Here is a 16,355-nt window from a genome sequence, read left to right as displayed (position 1 = left end):
TATTAAGGTGGGGAAACTGGGACTTTTGATTCCAAACCCTTCGCTCTTTCCCAGTCAAAACAATAAAGTCATTTGCATGCCCAATTTCAATGCAGTTTGAATTGGCTTGATCCTACACAAATGCCCTGTGTATGTTTCAAGCACAGATCTGTGTTTGTGGACCTGAAACGTGTACAACTGAGGAGGGTAGGACCGCTCTTTAAAAAAAAAAAAAATGAATATGAAATTAAGTAGGGGGCCTTGGGCAGGCCTGCAAGTAAGGGGCCTTGAAGCTTTAACTTCATTAGCATCATGTTAAATCCACCTCTTCTACATGGCAGTGCCCTCTAAAAAAACCCGAACACACCTGATCTTGACAGGGTTTTCCTCCCTGTTGTGAAACGTGGCAGAAGTGGGATGTGCAAGTCCTGGGAAAGGAATCTCACTTCTCTCTGGAGACAAGAGGAATTACAGCAGCAGCGATGCAGGCGGTGTGAGGACCGAGAGGGCTGAGCGCCCCGGGGACAGACCAAAGGGGCTGGATGACCCAGCTGGCAGAGATGGTGGCAGCAGTGTTGGTGTGGCAGGCTGGCCGCCTGGGAGCCAGGAGGAGCAATGGCGCTGCCCCGGGAGCGGGAGCGGAGGCCCAGACCATAGGCTGCCTGTTGAAAGCAGGCGTCCTTCAGACTGTCTTGTGGCTCCCTGTGTCCAGTCCCGATAACCTTTCCTCTGAGAAGGGGAGGCAAAAACAGACACCACGGCCATGGCAGTGGGAGGGTGGACGGTGGTTCTCGCCCAGGCCTTTCCGTCCCGGCAGGCAGGAGAGTGGCCTGGGGGAGGCCTAGCCCGAGGCTGCCCCGCTGCAGCTCCAGCGGCGAGGCCCCGGTGCCAGGCTCCCCTCGCGGCTCCCCGCCGCCGCCGGGGGCTGGGGGGTGGGGGGCAGCGCCTGCGGCCTGCTTTCCCAAGGCTGGCCGAGTCTTTTTGACAAGCTGATTGCGTGGCGGGGATTGGCTGATCCAGGCGTGACGCCGGTAACAACAAAGGTGGAGTTGGAAGAAATTAGATTAAAGGAGAGGGGGAAAAAAAATTAAAGGGGGAGCTGGTAGGGGACAGGAGGTAGAGACCGAAGGGAAAATGTGCCAAGCCCGGTCTCCCGGTTCTGACTCCCGCCCTCCAAGCTTCTTCCCGAAAACCCAGCGGGATTTTGCTCTTTATCCCCACCCCAGCCCAGTTACCGAAGCCAGGGGAGGAGGGACGGCTGCTGCTGCTTGAAAAACCCCAACTTCCACCCTGACACCCTTTACTACGACCCAGGGGGAGAACTTTTTGCTCCGACTCCTCGGATCCTAAACCCGGCGAAGCTGTGGGGTATTGAGAACGACGAGAGGCTTGCTCTAAAACCCGGAAGGCCTTCGCGGGGCACCGAGATCGGACGAGGCGGGGTGCTCCCCCGGTTTTCCGATGTGTTGCAAATCTAAGAGCTTCTTTTCTTGGCTTTTTTTTTTTTTTTTTTTTTGTACAACCCCCCCGCCTTTGGCTTCAGGGTTGCAAAAGCAAAGAGCAATAAAAAAAAAAAAAAAAAAAAGACGCGCACACACTCAGACACACACCAGTGGCGACAGGGGAGAGTTGGAAAGACGCAGGAGAGAAGCAGGAGGCAGGAGACAGCGGGGATGGAGCACTGGGAGCGGGAAAGCAGGCAGGTTCCCTCGCAAATCCCCCTCCGGCCTCACGCCGCTTCGCCGGCCCCGGCAGGGGAGCGAGGAGCCGGGCGAGCAGATGGAGTGGAGCTCGTTCTAGGCAGCGGGCTTGGCCGGAGAATGGAGGAGCCACCAAGCGACCGGCTGATTGGAAGAGAAACGCAGAGCGATGGAGGCGGGGGTAGGAGGACGATTTCTCTGCGGGGACTGGCGGCGGCGTACACGCCCGGGTCGGGCGCTGCAGAGCTTGGCTGGCTTTCAACCCGCGCTCGCCGGCTCCAGCCCCGCGCGCCCCCACCCCCAGCCCTCCCGGCGGCTCCGCAGGTGAGTGCGAGCTGGGGGCAGAAAGACCCAAAAGTCTCAACACGCCCGCCCAGTTAAAAAAAAAAAAAGAAAGAAAGAAAAGCATTTTTCTTTTTTTTTTATTTTCGTGCAGCCCCTAGAGCGGTGGGAGGGAAGGGGTGAGGCTGAGCCGCCCGGAGGAGGCGGAGGGGCCAGCGAGACCGGGGTGGCCCGGGAGGCGGCAGCGCCGAGGCGGCTCTGACGGGCGAGCGCTCGGAGCGGCGCTGCGCTGCGCCGAGGCGGGCGGGCGGAGCGGGGCGGGCGGAGCGCGGCGCGTGGGGCTCGCCATTAGCCGTCGCTCCGCTTCGCCATCTCGGGCTTTGTCTGGCGACTCCCTGTCCCGGCGTCGGCTGCAGCGGAGCTACGGCTCGGCTCTTCGGCCCGCCGCGCCCCCAGGTGCCCCCGGCCTGCGCTCCCATCCACACCCTCGGTAAGTGAGCCCCGGCGCCGCAGATTTCGGGGGAGAGGGGTGGCTACGAGAGGCGGCTACGCGGATCTCCATGCGCCCGGGCAGGCCTGGGGAGCCATGCCGGGCTGGATTGAACCGGCTCCCAGAGCGGCTCCGCTGGAGCCCGTCGTCCCCTCGCCGGTTCCGGGGTGTAAGGAGCGAAGGGGATTTTGGGGGGGCAGAGGTGAATTTTTTTTCAAGTTTCATGTGTGCCGTTCAGCAGCGAGGGGACCGCGAGGTAGGCGCCGAAGCCTGGCGCTGCGATCGGCCGGCGTGCGTGCGCCCCAAGCTGGCGCCTTCGCTCCGGGGGATGAGGGTGGGCGCGGACCGCCCGCTCCCGGAGGCGGGAGAGGGGAGCGGGTGAGAGCTGGCCTGGAAGCCCGAGCCTGAGCTGGGAGGACCTGGGGGAGAGCTCCAGAACAAGTCTGCGAGCACCCCCAGAGCCTCTCGGCCGCCGGGGGGCCCTTCGGGCACTCTCTCCGCGGCCGCGCCTCAGCCCTCCCTTCCGCACCGGCGGAGCCTGCTAGTTCCCCCGCGGGTCTGGCGAGGTCGCTCTCGGCGCCCGCCCGCCTCGGCTCGGAGCCCCGCCGCCATCCGGGCGGCTGCGTGTCTCCCTGCCCCGGCCCCCCCCTCCCCGGCGGCGGCAGCAGCAGCAGCAGCCGCCGCCGCCGCCACCACCACCAGCACCAGCACCACCACCCCCCTCCCCTCCTTCCTTCCCTCCGCCTCGGCCGCCCGGGTCCCCCCAGCTCCCGCCCCTCCTCCCAGCTGCCCCCCGCGGAGCCCGCCCGGGCAGGCTGTGGGAGGGAGCGGAGCCGGCGAGGCGGGCGGGCTGGCGCTCGCTCCCCGGGGGTCGGTGTGCGCTCTACGGGGAAGGACGCGCTCGCTGCCCCGCTTCTCCCGCCCCCCCTCCCGCTCCTCCTCCTCCCTTCTCCCTCCTCCTCCCCGCTCCGGCGGCGGAGGCTGCGGCGGCGGCGGGGGGTGTGCGAGCTGAGGCCGGGGCCGGCGGCGGGCGGGCTGCCTGCAGGCGGAGGGCGCTGTGCTTTGTGCTTTTCGCCGCGAGGAGCAGCAGGCAGCAGCCACAGCCGCCGCCGCCGCCACAGCAGCAGCAGCCGCCGCCCCAGCGCCGCCGCCTCGCCCGGAGGAGGAGCCGCTGCCGCCGCGGGAGGGAGCTGCGGCTGTGCCCGGCCGAGCGGGGGAGGGCGCCGCCGCTCAGAGTCGGGGAGGGAGCCGCCGGAGCGGGAAGCCCGGAGGCCGCGCTGCGCCGGGTAACCGAGGCGGCTGAGGACGCGCGCTGGGGTCGGGGCTGGAAGGCAGGGAGCCAACAGCGGGTGCGGTGGACGCCCGGCTGGGACCCGGGACGACCTCCGAGCAGGGGACTGGGCGCAAACGGACCAGGGCACTGGGGAGGACGCCGAAAGCCGGGGGAGGGGAGGGCAGGAAGCGAGGCCCGAGCCGAGCCTGGGCCGCGGGCTGAGAAGCCCGCGCTTCTCCGAGCCGGCAGGCGCAGTTCTCGCCGGCCGCCGGAGGGGGCGGCGGGGCCGGTGAGCGCTGCGCCCCCGCCTCCCGGCCGTCGTCCTCCCGCCCTCTCCTTGGCTCCGCTCCCCGGAGGCCGGGGCGGGGGCGCCGGCGGGGCTGGGCCGCAGGCTCGGGGGAGGAGGCGGCGGTTCCCTCCGCGGTCGCGCCTCTGCGCTGGGCTCCTCTGTGCGCGTCGGGGTGGCTGGGTGGTGGCGGCGCCTCTGGCCGGGGTGGGTGGCTCGGGGGCGGGGGGCAGGCTAGGCCGCTTCTCTTCGGCTGCTCGCCCGCCTGGGCGGGCGGGGACGGCGGTGGGAACCCGGGAGGGGGGAGCGGCGGGAATCCGGATCCAGTCCCCGGGGGCGGTGCGGCCGCTGCGCTCCGGGGCTGGCGGCGGCTGCGCTGCGTCCGGGTCCCCGCCGGGTTGCGGAGGCGGGGGGAACCGGCCGGGGGGAGGCGGGAGGAGGAGACTGGGGCGCGTGCCCGCTTCCGTGGCCGCGCGCGCCCTTTACCCGCCCTTCCTCCTCCCCCGCCCTCCAGCCTGGGGCCTCCCCGGGGCGGGCGCTCCGAGGAGGAGGAGATTTTTTTTTGGCCGGGGTGGGGGAAGGAGGGCGGAGGGCGGGTGCTAGCTGCACGCGGGAGCTGGGAGCAGTCTCTCGCGTGGGCAGGGGAGGGCGCACGCCACGGAGCCGGGCTGCAGGGGTTGGGGGAGGGGGTTAGAAGGGTGCATTCCCGCACCCACCAACCCATTAAGTCTAATAGGGTCTTGGCTGGGTCTCTCGGAGAGTGTGGACCTGCACCCCCCTCCCCTTTGGGGGGGGAGGGATAGAAAGTCCCTCACTTCTCAGCCTGCCTGAGTGGGGTCTGGTATGTCTTTTAAAGGGTGAGGTGGCTTTGACCCCGGGTTGCCCGGCCAGCACTACCGAGGAGGTGGCAGGACAGCAGGAGGATGAACGGAGAAGCTGACTGTCCCACAGACCTGGAAATGGCCGCCCCCAAAGGCCAAGGTAGGGGCCCCCATCTCCAGCCCTCTTAAACTTAAATTCTCTTTCCCACGTGCTGTCTGCAGGGCTCACTCCCCTTCTAAAGAGTTCTCCAGTCTGCATTCTGTGAACTGGGGGGAGAAGGTGTCTGGAGTGTTTATGAGTCAAGCATCCCTCACACTTGGAGTTTGGGTAAATCCAAATTATTTGGCCTGGGGCCATTCCTCTCCCCTCCATGGTAGAGGCAGGTGAAGGGAGCTTGTGTAGGTCTAACTTCTGGGGTTCCCAGTCAGCCTGAAGTATGTCCCAGCCCAGTGTCCTGGAATGGGAGGAAGGATCAGTGTGGAAGAAGGGGGAGGACGGGAGTTGGGAAGGCTTCTCAGGCTTTTTGTTAAGGTAGCAAGGTTTTTGTGGAGGCTGATGGAATGAGCGGGTGTTGGTGGCCCCAAGCCATGGGATGTATATATACTAGACCCCTACCTCATCCAGCAGGGATCTAGTCTGTATGGGGGTGGAGTGTAGGATGAAGCTGAGCATCTGGCAATGCTTGTGGCAGGCACACTGAGGGGGAGAGGGGATTATGGGTCCATGTGACCCACTCTGCAGAAACCCTGGCCCAGGTTACCAGATGCAAATGAAAACGAAGAGCCCTTTTGACTTCTGGCTGTGGATAGCTATTCTCCTAGCTCACCTTCCAGGGCAGCCACTCTCCAGAGAGACCTGGAGCTCTCAGGGGCTGCATTTCAGTGGCTGAAAATAGCTGGTTCAGAGCCCCCTTTTCTCCTCCATGAGGAGGTGGACCGAGAAGACAACTTGTAATTCCGGAGGTCCTCCCTGGAGCAGGGCCCCGAGAGCCTTTGCACACCTGTCTGCCTGGCCTCAGAGGCTGCCCTGTGTGGTTCTTCCATTTCCATCTTCTTTTCTTATATGCCAAAAATTCTCCTTTGGCTTACCTTGACAGGCTGAAAGATGGCGGTATCTCTAATGTTGGTTTCCAGCTGTGCTGGAGAGATCTGCATGGATTTTCCTTACTGCCCACACGCTATCCTCAGTCCTTGCACATTTAGAGTATCCACTTAGAACTTAGACTTGAACTTGACAACACATTTAGATACGTTTCCCTACTTCCCTCCATCTCTAATAAGCTAGCTGCTTTCCCAGAAGGCCCCAGATCACTGTACTTTCATTACCACCACCCTTCCCCTATAGTAAATAGCAGCCTGTGGCAGCCTGGCATGTTAGAAATGACAGTAGCTTTGAAGCAAGCTAGACCTGGGTTTGAGCCTGGCTTTCTAGGTATGCCACTGTCTGGACTGGAGTCCCAGTATGGCCAAAGTTTCCTTAGGGCTGGGCCATGTCTTGTCTATGCCTTTAGATGGGAAGAAACCAAGGGCTGGGATGCTCTGAGGAGGAAACGTTGAGCACTCAGGGGCTGGGGGACAGATGGGAGGGTAGCATGAGCCAGGCATAATGGCCTCTTACCCCTCTCCAGACCGCTGGTCCCAGGAAGATATGCTGACTTTGCTGGAATGCATGAAGAACAACCTTCCATCCAATGACAGCTCCAAGTTCAAAACCACCGAATCACATATGGACTGGGAAAAAGTAGCATTTAAAGATTTTTCTGGAGACATGTGCAAGCTCAAATGGGTGGAACTTTCTAATGAGGTAACTGATTCCCCCTTTCCTCAAAGACATCTATGCATATCTATACCTTGACCTTCCTGATAGGGGAAGTGAAACACGCGTGTAAACAGGAAACAAAAAGACTTAAGAGGGGTGTTCATGTGTGGTCACCTGTGAGCTCTCTACCTTCCCTTGTGTATTTTGGGTGGTGGCACAGTTGACAACACTGGCCATCAGAACTGAGTTCTCAATTCTGCCACTTCCTATCTTGGTGTCCTTGAATATTTACCATATTGGAGCTTCTGTTGCCTGAGCTGTTCTGGGATTGAATGAAGTGCTGGTATGGGCAACCATGTTGAGGTCAGGCAGTCACCTTGTTGCTGTCCTTTGGTGTGTACTGGCTGCCTGGGCTCTGTGGTAGGCATGGGCCAGTGCCTGGGCATTGGGCTGTCTGTGTTGTATGGCTCTTTTGGCCTCTGTTTTCCCTCTTTGGTAAATTCAGTCTAGTGGAGAATGGAGGAGACCTGTTGGAAAATGGGGTTATGCTTCTATGTGGAATTTTCTTCTTCCCAACTTCCCCTTCCATTCCCACTTCTTCCTCCAGGTGAGGAAGTTCCGTACGTTGACAGAATTGATCGTGGATGCTCAGGAACATGTTAAAAATCCTTACAAAGGCAAAAAACTCAAGGTGAGTTACCAGAAGAAGGCGCATGATGAATAGAGAAGGAATGGTCCTAAGAATGGATGGTGTCTTACCTCCATTGTGTCCTTGTCCCTTTTTCTAGAAACACCCAGACTTCCCAAAGAAGCCCTTGACCCCTTATTTCCGCTTCTTCATGGAGAAGCGGGCCAAGTATGCGAAACTCCACCCTGAGATGAGCAACCTGGACCTAACCAAGATTCTATCCAAGAAATACAAGGAGCTTCCGGAGAAGAAGAAGGTGGGGGGGGGGGGTTACGGTGGGGGAGGGGTAAGGCTAGGAGCAGCTGGTGTGGTGTGGGTCAGCTGAGTGGTAGGCCTTAGATAGAGGGACTTGGTTTCAGGGTCATGAGTGAGTCAGCACAGCAGAGCAGGAGCTTGGGCAGCCACACCTGATTGCCTCCTCCCAGGCCCACACACAGTCAGGCACAGGCACCATCACAGATGGAAATCCAACCAACCTTTCCCCGACAGACAAGCCCTAGCATTCTGCTTCATTTAGCTCTTTTCCCATACTTGTGTCTTCATTGACTGCACAGCAGTTTTTCACTCTGACATTTCCATCATGGTCTCATTTGATATTTGCAATGTCCTCGTAAAGGTAACTCCAGGAAAAAGGGTTATCCCCATTTTGTGGGCAAAGAACTGAGGTGCAGGAGGCTTAAGTGTCCCAGGTCACACAACTAATGATGCTAGAGCAGGACTTAGAGTTAGCACTCTGGACTCCTAGTCCAGTGCTCTTAAAGCCATGGCTACATGTTAAATGGGCTCCCTCCCCCATATACACATGTTCACCCAAGGACACATGTCCCTCCTGGCCTTATGTTGTTCCCTGCAGAGGTGGAGCATTGTCCTAGGCCATCAGAGGGCCTTAACCTTGAGCAGAGATTGCCCAAGCCTCCTAGGTAGAGGTGGCCACAGTCAAGCACAGAGCTCAGGAGTCCCTCTCAGAGACAGGCAGCAAGACACTAGAGGAGCCCTGCAGATGGGACAGGAGTGAGATGGGCTAATGAGAGAGATCAACACACAGGAGATGCTGGCCAATAAGACAGAGCCAGGGCTAGATGTTGGTGAAAAGCAGTGGGAGAGACAAAAAACACATCTGCTTGGAGAGGAAACAAAATTGTACACAGCCAGCTCTCAAAAGGTGGCACTGGCCACCACACTGTGAGTGGCCCTTTTTCCTGCTTGGAATACCTTGGCTGCAGATCACATGTACTTGGTGCTGTACCCGAAAAAGGAGCCAGCTTGCTTGGGTAAAACCAGCTTTCTGCACGACTGCTGTCCATGCCAAGCAGGGGTATGAATTGCTGGAGCTGTTGTTGAGCCCATGGATGAGGTTGAACAGTTGACTGTACACAAAACACTCAAACACTCACGGGATGGGAGGGAGAGGCCAAAAAGCAAAGGGTCTGAGAACCAGAGAAGGCCAGAAGAAACTGGTAGCGTGGACAAGGTGCTGACCTGGGGGGGACAAGACTGGGGCCTGTTCTTCTGACTCTACCACTGAATTGCTGTGTGTGGGGCCGTTGGTAAGTCACTTCAGTTCTCTAGGCCTGGTCTTTATCTGAGTGTGAAGGGTGACCAGATCTATGTGGCTTAAAAACTGCTGTTTTATCTGAGGAGGACTAAGATCCGGGGAGAGGAGGCTGGGCTCTGCTCCTGGCTTTCTGTGGGAACCACAGGGGAAGGTGGAACTGTCTCTCTACACCTGGTGTCTCTTCTGTGATGGGCAGGGATTGGGCTTAGCTGCTGTGAGCCCCTAGCACCTTCCAGTGCCACTCTTGTCAACCTCCAGGGGAAAAAGAAGGGATACACGTTGAGTGGGAGCCAGGACAGGAGGTGGATGAGGAAGGGGAAGAGACTGGAAAGGAAGCACAGGAGAGAGGATATGGAGAGGTAGGAAAGATACAGGGAGGGAGTCAGGTGGGGGTGGGAAGGGAGGGTGAGGCTGAGAGCAGGGGCTGGAGAAGGGAAGGGAAGCCAGGTGGCAGAAGAAAATGAGTGGGCTGAGGGAGGGAGGGCTGCAGGAGCTGGAGGACAGGATTGGAGGCAGGGAAGAAAGTGATGGTGTCAGAATTGGGAAGGAATGGAAAGGGCAGCTGGAGACCCAGAAATTAAGGAGACAGGATGCCATTTCCATTGCAAGGCTTCACTCTGAGTTCCCCTTAACACGGTCTCCCCTCATGCCTTGGAAGCAGGACTTGGCCTGCCTATGCCCTATGGGCCACCTCCCAGGAAGCAGACCAGTGTCAGCTGCCACAGACAATGGGAAGAGGGAGCAACAGGGACAAAGCCTACCCCTAACTCCTCACTGGGAGTTCCAGCCCTGACACTGCCCACTGTGTGACTGTGGGTGATGCCATGTCCTCCTTCTGGGACTCTCCCTCGTAAAAGGAGAGAATGGGACATGAGATTGAGTGTCTGAGAGACCCCTGTGGCTCACCCTCTCTGGTTATAAGCCAACAGGTCTGGTCTGTGGCCCCCATCCCACTGGAAGGCAGGCTGCCATCCTCCACTCCCCTGAGTCAGAGTGGGGGCAAAAAGGGCTGGTGTGCAGGGCTCTGGGTAGCTTTTGTAGCTCAGGCTGAGGTAGGCCTTGGGTCCCGGATGACCCCGTCCCCTCCTTCCCCCAGATGAAATATATTCAGGACTTCCAGAGGGAGAAACAGGAGTTCGAGCGAAACCTGGCCCGATTCAGGTAAGGCAGTGGAGCCCAGAGGAGGGCCATGGGGTGCTGGGTGTGACAGGATAGGCTAACCTGAGGCAGAGCCTGGAGCTTGCCAGTCGTGGGGCAAGGTGGATGGGCCACGTGTGAACCCCAGTGTGTCAGGGCCAGGGGCAGGCAGGGGGTGGTCCGGGGACAGCTAGCTTGGGTTTGACCTAGCAGTGTCCCCTGCTGACTCTGGCTCCCCATGCCCTGGCTAGAGAGGATCACCCTGACTTAATTCAGAACGCCAAGAAGTCGGACATCCCTGAGAAGCCCAAAACCCCCCAGCAGCTGTGGTACACTCATGAGAAGAAGGTGTATCTCAAAGTTCGGCCAGATGTGAGTGTCTGGCCAAGGTTGGGGGCGGAGGGCGCACGGTGGTGGCAAGGGGGGAGCCGCGCCAGGTCGGCCGGGCATGGTGCAGGGGAGCAGGAGAGGAGGCCCCTCCCCAGGGGTGGGCTGCATGGACAGGGCCTGGGCCAGCTGGCGTGCGAGCGTGTGCGTGCGTGCGTGTATGAGCCTGTCCCCTTGCACCCAGGCGGGAACCCCGCCTCTCCATCTTCCCCTCCTGGCCTGTGGGGGACACTGGTGTGACCTCCTGTGGCCTGAGGGGGCGGGGGCCTCTGTGCCCCCCACCCCCCTCCCCTTTCCCCTGGCTGCCTGTGTGTGTCTGACGGCTTTTGGTTTGCAGGCCACTACGAAGGAGGTGAAGGACTCCCTGGGGAAGCAGTGGTCTCAGCTCTCGGACAAAAAGAGGCTGAAATGGATTCATAAGGCCCTGGAGCAGCGGAAGGAGTACGAGGTTAGGCTTCCGCTGCGCTCCTCCCCATCCGGCTCTTCACGAGCCTCTGCCCTCTGACTCTGTGGCCACCGCACTCTGCAGGAGGCGTCACTCCCCATCTCTCCATCGGGGGAGGGGCCTTCTGGGCCCCTCACCTCTGCCCCTACCTTCCCCGCCCCCACCCCCATGAGATCTCAGGCTAGGGCAGGGCAGGGCATCATGTCTCGTGTGGCACGCTGACACACGGCCACCCCCAGCTTTGCTCCCTGCCCCCCCTCCCCAGCGGCTCTCCCCCTGCCCCTCCCCTGGCTAATCCCACACCCCATTGCCCTCCACCCCCACCTCACTCTGCAGGAGATAATGCGGGACTATATCCAGAAGCACCCCGAGCTGAACATCAGCGAGGAAGGCATCACCAAGTCCACCCTCACCAAGGCTGAACGCCAGCTCAAGGACAAGTTTGACGGGCGACCCACCAAGCCACCTCCGTGAGTGCTCCCCTGGGGTGGGTGGGCAAGTAGGGAGGTGGGTCAGGCTCTGCAGATTTGGAGGCCCACGGCCCTGCTTGCTCACGGCTGCACCTCCCTTCCCGCTGGCCCTGATAGGAACAGCTACTCACTGTACTGCGCAGAACTCATGGCCAACATGAAGGACGTGCCCAGCACGGAGCGCATGGTGCTGTGCAGCCAGCAGTGGAAACTGCTCTCCCAGAAGGAGAAGGACGCCTACCACAAGAAGTGCGACCAGGTGAGCTGTGACAGGGGCTACCTGCTTCGGACCCATCTTGGGTGTAGGAAGCATGAGGTCTGACCCCAACTAGGGTCAGCCAGTCATTGGTGGCATGTGCACTTTGGGCACCTGGTTCCAACTCAGTGTTGGGCTGGGCTTAGCCTCTGTGCCTACAAGGCAGACAGCCCAGACGCATGCTTACCTCTGCGGGGGCAGCCACAGCTGCACCCAAGCTCCAGAGGCCTCCGAGTACTGCAGTGTCTCTGCTGAGGCTGTCCCTAGACTGACCCCGACTCCTCTCACTTTCCAGAAAAAGAAAGATTATGAAGTAGAACTGCTCCGTTTCCTCGAGGTGAGTGTTCCTGCGGTGGGGTGGTGGGCACAGAGGACTGGAGCTTGGCAGGCAAAGCCCTTAGGAGCCCCTGAGAGGGCAGGAAGCATCCTGGCAGCCAGGCATGCAGCCTGCACTACTCCCCAACCAGAGCCTGCCTGAGGAGGAGCAGCAGCGGGTCCTGGGGGAGGAGAAGATGCTGAACATCAACAAGAAGCAAGCCACCAGCCCGGCCTCCAAGAAGCCAGCCCAGGAAGGGGGCAAGGTGAGCAGGGGGCAGGGGGCCCTGCGCGCAGGTGGCGGTGAGGAAGGCCGGTTCCCGGGCCACCCCGTGGACCCCGACCCTGACCCTCTCTGCCCCTGACAGGGCGGCTCTGAGAAGCCTAAGCGGCCCGTGTCGGCCATGTTCATCTTCTCTGAGGAGAAGCGGCGGCAGCTGCAGGAGGAGCGGCCTGAGCTCTCAGAGAGCGAGCTGACCCGCCTGCTGGCCCGAATGTGGAACGACTTGTCTGAGAAGAAGAAGGTCAGGCTTGGCTTCGAGAGCCCCCGGGGGCTGCCAGGGCCACTTCCTCCCCACCCGGGCTGCCGCACCCCTGCTCCCGGTGCCCACGCGGTGCCTGGGCTCAGATGGTGGGGCCGGGAGCCCAGCCAGCAGGAAGGCGGGAAGCTGTCAGCTGAGGGCTGCAGGCTCCCCGGGGAGCAGGGCCTTGGGCGGGGGCTGAGCCCCAGGCGGGAGACATCTGCACCAGCCCACGCTGCTAGGCCCCACCCTTCAGCCCTTCCCGCGGGGGAGCCTCGGTGGCTGGACGGGGCGCGCGCGCCCCCTGGGGGTGGCCGGAAGGCTGACGCCGGGCCATCCCCGCAGGCCAAGTACAAGGCCCGGGAGGCGGCACTGAAGGCCCAGTCGGAGAGGAAGCCGGGCGGGGAGCGTGAGGAACGTGGCAAGCTGCCCGAGTCGCCCAAGAGAGCAGAGGAGATCTGGCAGCAGAGCGTCATTGGCGACTACCTGGCCCGCTTCAAGGTGCCAGGGCGTGGGAAAGGGGTCTTAACTGCAGCCTCCAGCCCCAGGTGACCCCTCCCTCAGCTGATACCGGTCTCTCCCCAGAACGACCGGGTGAAAGCCTTAAAAGCCATGGAGATGACCTGGAATAACATGGAGAAGAAGGAGAAACTAATGTGGATTAAGAAGGCAGCTGAAGACCAAAAGCGATATGAGGTGGGAAGGTGGCTGGGGCCACCCACTCCACTCAAAACTTGGAGGTTCCCTTTTGAATGGGCAGCTCTCCTCACTGTGTTCGACTCCGAGCCAGAAGTCCCAGCCTCAGTTGTGTGACCCTGAGCAAGTCCCCTAATTTCCTTCTCTGAGCCTCCATTTCACATCATTGAGATGGGGGTGACAACATTAGTACAGTTTATGAAAGCACTTTTTAAATTGCAGGCCCTCCAGTCTGAGCAACATAGTGAGACACCCGTCTCTACAAAAAATTTAAAAATTAGCTGGGTATGGTGGCACATGCCTATAGTCCCAGCTACTCCAGAGGCAGAGGCTGAGGCAGGAGTGTGAGGTTACAGTAAGCTATGTTGACACCACTGCACTCCAGCCCTGGCGACAGAGCAAGATCCTGTCTCAAAACAAAACAAAAAACCGGAGGGCCTGACACAGATGTGAGTTGTTAGGAAGTTGCTCCCTGGCTGTGCCTGTTTCCCTCCCTGTCACAGAAAAGCAGAGCCAGCTAAGGCACTGGTGGCATGGGGCAGAAGGCAGCAGTATTTCAGGGGTGGGGGAGGAGGGTCAGTGTGACCTTTCCGGGTTTCCCCACAGAGAGAGCTGAGTGAGATGCGGGCACCTCCAGCTGCTACAAACTCTTCCAAGAAGATGAAGTTCCAGGGAGAACCCAAGAAACCTCCCATGTGAGCCTGGGAGCTGGAGCCTGCCCCGGGGGGTGGGGGTATCAGGGCTGGAGGGCTGCTCTGTTGGGGTCCTAACCCTCCGTATACCACCCCCACCTCTCAGGAACGGTTACCAGAAGTTCTCCCAGGAGCTCTTGTCCAACGGGGAGCTGAACCACCTGCCACTGAAGGAGCGCATGGTGGAGATCGGCAGCCGCTGGCAGCGCATCTCCCAGAGCCAAAAGGAGCACTACAAAAAGCTAGCAGAGGAGCAGCAAAAGCAGTACAAGGTGCACCTGGACCTCTGGGTCAAGGTGAGAGGGCAAGGGACCCTTGGAAGGAAGAGGGAGGCATTGTCCTGGCTGGTCCTCATTCGTGATTTCATTCAGTGCCTTAGCAGTCCTATAGAGTAACAGTTATTGTCATCCTTTTAAAGATAAAGAAGTCAAGGCTCAGAGAAGTTAAATAACTTGCCGAGGTCACAGAGTAAAAAGGAAAACCCAAATCAGACTGCCCTTTCCTCCCTCCAGCTGGGACCAGGGAAACTCTCCTGGACTCTGGCTTGGATCCTGGCCTCTAAGCATTCCCTCTGTGCGTTGGTTGAGCAGTCAGATCTGTAAATGGGGAGAATCACCTGTGTCTTCCCTTCTACCCAGGCAGGTTGGCCAAGGACCCAGAGAAATAGTGGGGATTAAGTGTTCCAGAAATTTGGTGAGCCTCAGTGCTTGAGGGCTTGGTGTTGGAGTAGGGTTGATGCCAGGTTATGAGTCATCACGGGGGACTTCTCTGAGGTGAGGAAGGCCCTAACTGGAGCCTCCATCTTGGTGGAGCAACAGAAGGAACATGAAAACCAATAGTCTTGCTATAGGATTGGCTAAAGGTGGATTCAGGGCATCAGAAGCAGAAATGCTAGAGCTGTGTTCTCAGATCCCAGGGGTTCTCTGCAGAGACTCAAATCTGCGGGAGCCTGGGAGGGGTAAAGATGGGGTGGGTGATGATGTGTCCATGTTCAGCCCGCCACCCTGCACTGGGTCAGCAGGCTCGGTTGGCAGTAGTCTGGGAAGCAACCTAGCCCTTACCTAATCCTCTGTCTCCCCCAGAGTCTGTCTCCCCAGGACCGTGCAGCATACAAAGAGTACATCTCCAATGTGAGTCCTGGAGTACGGCAGCGGTGGGGTGGGGGGTCTTGGGGGTCTAGGACGTCTAGGACTCATGGCTGCCCCCTTCGTGTCCCCATCCTCCCCTGCAGAAACGTAAGAGTATGACCAAGCTGCGAGGCCCGAACCCCAAGTCCAGCCGGACTACCCTGCAGTCTAAGTCGGTAAGGAGCGCCTTCCAGATGGGGGTGGGTGCCTAGAGTAGCGGGATAGACCACTAATGTGCCTGTGTCCCTCCAAGGAGTCTGAGGACGATGATGAAGAGGATGAGGATGACGAGGATGAGGATGAAGAAGAGGAAGATGATGAGAATGGGGACTCCTCCGAGGATGGCGGGGACTCCTCTGAGTCTAGCAGCGAGGACGAGAGCGAGGACGGGGATGAGGTGCGGCAGACAGGGCATGGTGGGAGGGGGAGAGGTGGGTCCTGCAAGGAGAGGCACCTGGTGACTGCACATCCTTTTTCACCCCCACCCCCCAGAATGAGGAGGATGATGAGGATGAGGATGATGACGAGGACGATGATGAGGATGAAGACAACGAGTCCGAGGGCAGCAGCTCCAGCTCCTCCTCTTCAGGAGACTCCTCAGACTCTGACTCCAACTGAGGCTCAGCCCACCCAGGGCAGCCAGGGAGAGCCCAGGAGCTCCCCTCCCCAACTGACCACCTTTGTTTCTCCCCCATGTTCTGTCCCCTGCCCCCTGGCCTCCCCCACTTTCTTTCTTTCTTTTTTTTTAAAACAAAATATGGTGGGGGTAGGGGGCTGGAGGAGCCCAGGCCAGGACTCTGCAGCCTCAAGAGACATCCGCCCTGGGGGGTCCTCCAGGGAGAGCATCCATCAGACTGAGCCAGCACTGGACCGGCCCAGCCACCCACTTCTGCACTTGCGGTTCCGGCATGGACAATGGACCGGGGAGTGAGGGTGGGGGGTCCCAAAGAGTTCTAGGAGGCCCTCCACACCTGCAGCCCAAGCCAAGGTGGGGTGGAAGCTTGGGGAAGACCCCTTCCTTCCCAGAGGGGCTTGCCGCCTGGACCCCTGCATTGGAACTGGAGGCAGGGAACATGTGGGAAGAGGAGGGCAGGTGCCTTTGAGAAAACAGGCACTGCCCTGATGGCCCTCTCCCCTGCCCCCTGCAGGAAGCAGCTGCCTGGACCCACTCATGGGGGAGGGGGCAGAAGTGTTTTTTATATATGTGTATATATATTTTTTTTTTAAGCTCTGAGCTGTCAACGAGACGTTTCCTACCGATTTCGGCTGCCGTCTCTGTTGTCATTTCTGGGAGAGGGTGGGTTTAGGGGGTAGGTTTGGGACTTTTTAAAATGGTCTTGATGCGTGTGGAAGAGAGAGTGAGTGTGCGTGTGTGTGCGCGTGCGTGTGTGTGTGTGTGTCCTGTACATAGCATGGGTGCACCTGTGGATGTGTGCGAGTGCGTGTGTGGAAGGGGGTCTGTCCTGGAGCCCACCT

At 59.8% G+C, this 16,355-nt stretch overlaps 1 protein-coding gene across 5 annotated transcripts; it reads left to right on the top strand.

Moving 5' to 3' along the window:
• The first annotated feature begins 1,559 nt into the window (after window positions 1-1,559).
• Window positions 1,560-16,140, top strand: UBTF (upstream binding transcription factor). Of its 5 annotated transcripts, none has more exons than XM_012786698.3 (21): window positions 1,560-2,003; window positions 4,867-4,991; window positions 6,460-6,635; window positions 7,198-7,281; window positions 7,379-7,534; window positions 9,930-9,994; window positions 10,222-10,342; window positions 10,695-10,805; window positions 11,139-11,272; window positions 11,390-11,531; window positions 11,824-11,865; window positions 11,996-12,109; window positions 12,212-12,367; window positions 12,710-12,865; window positions 12,950-13,060; window positions 13,667-13,755; window positions 13,859-14,048; window positions 14,835-14,882; window positions 14,984-15,055; window positions 15,133-15,276; window positions 15,372-16,140. In XM_012786698.3, exons 2-21 carry the CDS (start codon window positions 4,934-4,936, stop codon window positions 15,495-15,497), a joined length of 2,295 nt encoding a protein of 764 aa, XP_012642152.2. In that variant the 5' UTR covers window positions 1,560-2,003; window positions 4,867-4,933; the 3' UTR covers window positions 15,498-16,140. The 5 variants fall into 5 exon arrangements, with proteins under 5 accessions (XP_012642152.2, XP_012642150.2, XP_012642151.2 ...); XM_012786696.3 differs by lacking the exon at window positions 1,560-2,003 and adding an exon at window positions 2,159-2,451; XM_012786697.3 differs by lacking the exon at window positions 1,560-2,003 and adding an exon at window positions 3,599-3,737.
• Window positions 16,141-16,355: the final 215 nt, after the last annotated feature.

This window comes from Microcebus murinus, chromosome 18 (genome assembly GCF_040939455.1).
Source record: "Microcebus murinus isolate Inina chromosome 18, M.murinus_Inina_mat1.0, whole genome shotgun sequence".
Taxonomy (NCBI): Eukaryota; Metazoa; Chordata; class Mammalia; order Primates; family Cheirogaleidae; genus Microcebus; species Microcebus murinus.
This window is presented reverse-complemented; position numbering and strand designations above follow the sequence as displayed.

Excerpts from the sequence above, each read along its gene's own strand:
- UBTF (XM_012786698.3), top strand. The coding sequence starts at position 4,934 with ATGAACGGAGAAGCTGACTGTCCCACAGACCTGGAAATGGCCGCCCCC. Across the intron at positions 11,273-11,389 it reads CGACCCACCAAGCCACCTCC|GAACAGCTACTCACTGTACT; the intron begins GTGAGTGCTCCC and ends TGGCCCTGATAG. Across the intron at positions 12,866-12,949 it reads ACTACCTGGCCCGCTTCAAG|AACGACCGGGTGAAAGCCTT; the intron begins GTGCCAGGGCGT and ends GTCTCTCCCCAG.